Here is a 6,000-nt window from a genome sequence, read left to right as displayed (position 1 = left end):
TTTAATTTCAGTTTAATTCTCCAAATGAGACAGAGCCTTAGTTAGGAATATTTCAATGGATTTTGTCGATTTTTTTAAAAGTAATTTAAACTTTAAAAACCTTCGTGGAAATTCCGAAGAGATAATTTTCTGTTGTCAGGATCAGAATAACCCGAGGAAAAAATTTCTAGAAACTTAAGTTGATTTTTTCGGGCGAACGGAAAAAAGCGAGGTCAGTATCATGCCGACAACGCAGCCGCTATCGGTTAAAATTACGACGAACGCCACCGCCAATGATTGTTGAACTGGAACACTCTAGTAGCAGATTGTATTAAGTCAGTTACATTGCGTAACCTCACCCGTTTTACCTGTGCACTGACACAAAAAATGAAAATTTTGGCAGCCCAAATAGAAAATAAAAAAAAATATAAGTCGTGTAAGCCCAGCAAAATATAGTTATTCTATGCGTTTCCGCACACCATTTCCTTAAATTAAAATCCAGTGTACAGGTAGAATGAGGTTAGAGAAACGCCACTGGATTAAGTTATAGAGAAAAGTCATTTCTAATAATTATTGTGAAGGAGTATTTAGTACAGTAATTCAATCGTAATTGAAAAACTACTACAAATATATTCTAAATATTTTTATTTTGAAATATCATATGATTTTTCCGATATACCGATATTTTCAATCCAATATATCGGTGATATCGATACTTTGATTCGATTATCGTATCGAATCAAATATCGTTATTTTGAAGTATTGGAACGTCCAAGGGGTTTCCAAGATGCTTTGAGGTGACAAGTAATCCAAGATTACTTCATTTTTTGCAAAGTAATCATATTATTGTGAGTAATCAAGGTAATCGAGGTAATCAGAGTAACCCATAGTAATCACAAGTAATCATTGATAATCAGTGGTAATCAGTTATTAATTATTATATTTTTAAGTAATAAATTCGTAGTTATCATTGATATTATTAAAGATATTTTAGTTACTATAGAGAAAGATTGTCGCTGTCCGGAACATCTTTAGCTGGCGAGCATAGGGATCTAAATGTCAATGAAGGAAAAATACATACGATTTGACAGTTTGATACCACACATGTTTCGGGCAGCAGAACAAAAGGAACCGAAGCACCGTAGCGACAATCTTTATCTAGTAACAAAAATATCTTTTATATTATTGTACTTCCTAAAACTGAAGTGAACTCTAGCGATTTTTTTTTGTCGATGTCGAAACTGCATCGCGATTTGTGCCCATTTATATTACCGCTTTGAGTCATCGTGAGCACTAGCCCCGATGTAGTTGCGATAGGTATATGGAAATGGCAGAAAATTGGATTGTCGTGAGAGCTTACATCGGTTTTTATTTTTAATTTTTGATTTTCAAAATTAGTTAGATGCTTCAAAAATATGGGTTCTTTGGGAAAGTTAACTATAAATTAGTCAATAAGAGACTGATAATATAAAACAATAAAACGAGCATTTAATTTTAAAGAGAAAGGTCTATTATTCAAAGCATACCAAAAGTTAGAATGGTTACACATCTCATAACTATTGATTACTAGCGAAAGAAACCCAGCAAACCCGGGTGTTGCAAATGCCACAATGAACTATTAACAGTACCGCACTCTTGATCTAGAGTGCGTTTGTTTTCCGTGCGTTTGTTCCTCAACAGCTGGCCCAAAATTGTATTCTAATCATTTTTTTCCTTTCCCCGTTAAATTCACCAACTGTTGGTATATACAAACCTTGCGGATCCCAAAACTAATCAGTTAGGGTTTTCTTTATTCAACTCATTTTTATTATATAGAAAGATAGTCGATTATTATGGATTCCTCTGGTTACATTGATTACATTAATCAAATTGATTACTTAGGTTACGATGATTAATAATTGATTACCATTGATTATTTATGATTACTATGGATTATTCTGATTACAATGATTATTTTAATCAAATTGATTATTAAAAATTACGCTGATTTATTACTGATTACTAAAAATTACAATGATTCTTACATCATTTTAATGCATTTGCCCGACCAAAGAACTCAAATCGTTATCCTTTGAATAGTTTTCGATAGCTGTTGAGAGACGAAGAGTTCCATGAGAGTATAAATGTCAAATTCTCCCAAAATAATCAAATAATCATGAGTAATTCTTCGGAATAAGTAAGTAATCAGGAGTAATCTATGAGGAATCAACAAGAAGCGTTATAATCACTTTAATCAAGGTAATCACTGAGTAATCAAGAGTAATCATGGTAATTTTGACAGTAGTGACAAGTAATCAATGATGTTGGAAACCCCTTGGGAACGTCCCTAGCCCAAACCACGGTTTTGAGTGCAAACAACCCACTTTTTGGTAGTTTTGGTTTTCAGTGTGGATGAAAGAGAGAAGAGAAAAAATAACTCAAAAATAAGTTTAAAAAAACTCAACGCTGGGTACTTTTTTCTTCCGTGTAAGTCTTGTCGTTGTCACTGTTGTGATTGTCAAATCAAAAATCAAAGTTCAGTTTTATTTATTCACGCATTATACGACTTTTATCAGCAAAATCTGTGAAAATATTGGATTTTTTGTCTTACAAAAATGTCTAAGAATCGTGCACAGTTCGATCCGGATGCTGCTGTTGGACTGATGCCGGTTAGTTAATGAATAAAAATATTCAATCGAGATAATGCTTTTTGTTAACTCAACCACAGTTGATTCAAGCGCTGATCAAGCCACCGGACTCCGGAGAACAAAAGTCAATCTGCAAGAAAGGACATCATCCGTACTACAGAAAGCCTGGTCGTGGTCATAATAACGATACATGTGATGCTTGTGGAGAGGGAGGAGATCTAATATGTTGCGACCGATGCCCTTCGAGTTTTCATTTAGGATGCCAGTAAGTAATACCTCATATTCCTACCAGCAAATCAAAAACACGATTCCTGTGGTTACTGATGCAATTGTAATTGTAATTGGTTATTTCTTTTTAACGATAACCAGTTAGTATATACATACTTTTCATCGGGTCAAGGAAGCAACTGTCTTAAAATATAATTACATTTAGATAGACTGATAGTTTAACAGTGCAATGCAATTATTATAATTGTATTCGGCATACTATCCCAAACCGTCCTGAATTAATTCTCAGTTTTATCAGACGACAAAATAAACATTTAATATCGCACAATTGTTACCTATAGTATTTATACAAGTGCGAAAAAAAGAATAGGAAAATCAGCTCATATACAGGGTGTCTGCAAATTATCCGTACAACTTGACAGGTTATTTATTTTTTAGGTTAATTATTTTTTGGAACAGTAAATTAAAAATTAGCAACACATTTCATGTTATTATAATATACAATATTCGGTGTTTTTCTGTATGTTGTTTTCAAAGAAGGCAATAAGGCTTGCTGACGTTCAATCATCTTTCATCTTGCACGCGCACAGAAAGGATAGGTTTTGTTTTGATAGGGAGACGCTGTGTATGTGTGTGAGTCACTTTTTAAGCACTTATCCTTTACCGATTAGTTCACAATCCTGTCCCATTGTTATCTATTGGCCTGATCGCACTATGGGCTTGGAAGTTATGACCAAAATACATGTTTTGCCTTTTTCGTACACGTACGAGTAAAGGCTATATATTCGCTCAAAACCAAACTTTTATAGAGACCGATAGTGTTGTAACCAATCGACTCAGTTTGACGAATTGAGGTATATCGTACAATTGGCTTAGAATATATGGCCGAAATACAATTACTAACTAAAAAACTGATCTCTTACTGGTCATCTGCAGACACGATCGCCTATGCGATGTTATCGATCGTCCCCAGCAGTCCACTGAGAGTCGGCTCCATCTCTTATCTCCCATTCCTAGTCGTATCACACAGATTACTTGACCATAGCATTGCTGGGCGACGAACGAAGCTGATATCCATACATATGCAGCAGGGCACAATCATTTGTTGCCTAATGGAGTTTGTTTGATTCTCTATCGTTCGTCCAGTAGTGGTGAGAATAATAGATATGGTGCTGCAATTTGATTCCCCAGATGTAGGTCAGATTTGTGCATCTTGATCGAAGGTTGAAGTCTGATGGGTTTGGTGTCATTTATAGACATCCTCAACCACCCAGAAATATCTGAAAAGAAAGAAAAAATCCTCTTCTGCTGGGAAGGGGAATACAAGTTTGCTTGTCGGTCAATGCGATTGTTCGTGCTGATCATGGTCGAATATTGGCCAAAACACAAAGTTTTCGACTGCTCGTTTCATCGAACCTGCAGTTGTTTTCAATGTAACAACACGAACTACTCCGTCATTCCCAGGATGCAATTGAAGGATTCGTGCCATTTTCCACTTCATAGGCGGTAGATTATCGTCTTTTATGACGACAAGTTTCCCAACTTCTATTTTGACCGCCGGCTTCCAACGTTTGGACCTACCCTGCAACTGACACAAATACTCTCTTCTCCACCTCTTCCAAAAGTCCTGCAGCATTCGTTGTATTAGCTGATATTGGCTCAGTCGATTTAATGGTACTATTTCTAAATTTGGTTCAGGAAGCGATTATATTGAAGAACCGACCAGAAAATGACCTGGGGTTAGTGGTTCGAGATCGCAAGGATCGTCAGACATCAGCGTTAGTGGTCTTGAATTAAGACGCCCTTCAATTTAAACCAAATGGGTATTGAAGTCTTCAGGAGATATTGGTATTTCTCTAACCACCTTGATCAGGTGATTCTTCGCCGATCGAACGGCCGCTTCCCACAGCCCTCCCAAATGTGGTGCACTGGGCGGACTGAAGTGCCAGTGGATTCCCTCCTCTGCGCATTCCTTGCTAACCTTTTCCCGATGATCCGAGCTCTGCAGCAGTATGAGAAAATCTTCATCAAATTCCTAGCACCAACAACATTTGTCCCATTGTCGGGAATACATATCCCGACACCTTCCTCTTCTGCTCCATAAAGCGATGCAGTGCTTGTTTTTTTTTACAAGGGAGAATGCATTTTACACTAACCCAGTACACGTGCATTGTAGTTGCCAAACTACCACACGGAAGTGTACTGGAGTGTCGGACTCGACCATACCGGTAATACCACCATCGTTTCCCCCAGGAACTACCTCCCAGTACTACTTCTGGGGGGATGGCAGTACTAAGCGTACTCGCTCATTATCTCTCACACAGGCACTCGTCCCATGCGAGACTGACTTGGGTGCTCGCACACCATTTACTCCATTTGAGTCTTACTTGGATGCTCTCCCGGGCGCTCCGCTGCCATGCCTCGAGGTGTCAATAGCGGTAACTGCCTGGGCCTACAGATATTGCGCTACGACACTCCTGCCTCAGCACGAGCAGCAGATCAATCACTACCACTGCCGAAGCAGACCACACGCTACCCTGCCGAAGCAGGGACACTCCCCATGCACCACATGTGCACAACTGTAGTTAATGTGGGTACAACCCTGCTACCCTGCCGCCGAAGCAGCTTCTCCAAAGACCATTCGCTCCATGTGACCCTTTTTCAGGGTGCTCACTCTAACACTCCACTGCAATGCCTCGAGGTGTCGATGGGTACCTCGACTCCTACCTCAGCATGTGCAGTCCATACTCAGACTTCTGCTGCGCTTCGAGGTGACAATAGCGGCGACACTATGACACTCCTACCTCAGCACAACCAGATCACTCACCCCTGCCGAAGCAGCTCACGCGCTACCCTACCGAAGTAGGGACACCCCAACTCACTCTAACACTCCACTGCCATGCCTCAAGGTGTCGATAGCGGTATGTAGGGACCAATCAACGATACTACGCTACGACACTCCTACCTTAGCATGTGCAGTCCATACTCAGACTTCTGCTGCGCTTCGAGGTGACAATAGCGGTGACGCGCTATGACACTCCTGCCTCAGCACAAACAGATCACTCACTCCCTGCCGAAGCGGACACTCCCCATGCCAATTGGCACTCCCTGGGCTTGTGCTTTTGAAGCGGCACATAGTCGCTTTGATAGAGTCTGATTACGGGCA

At 39.5% G+C, this 6,000-nt stretch overlaps 1 protein-coding gene across 1 annotated transcript in view; it reads left to right on the top strand.

Annotated features, from left to right (window-relative positions):
- The first annotated feature begins 2,455 nt into the window (after positions 1-2,455).
- The window catches only part of LOC134202107 (PHD finger protein 12-like), a 107,972-nt gene continuing 104,427 nt past the window's right edge, over positions 2,456-6,000 (top strand). Inside the window, 2 exon segments of the mRNA XM_062677181.1 lie at positions 2,456-2,627; positions 2,687-2,871. Of these exon segments, the coding sequence (XP_062533165.1) occupies positions 2,574-2,627; positions 2,687-2,871 (239 nt within the window). The 5' untranslated portion in view covers positions 2,456-2,573.

The sequence above is a fragment of the Armigeres subalbatus genome, unplaced genomic scaffold (assembly GCF_024139115.2).
Source record: "Armigeres subalbatus isolate Guangzhou_Male unplaced genomic scaffold, GZ_Asu_2 Contig1008, whole genome shotgun sequence".
Lineage (NCBI taxonomy): Eukaryota > Metazoa > Arthropoda > Insecta > Diptera > Culicidae > Armigeres > Armigeres subalbatus.
This window is presented reverse-complemented; position numbering and strand designations above follow the sequence as displayed.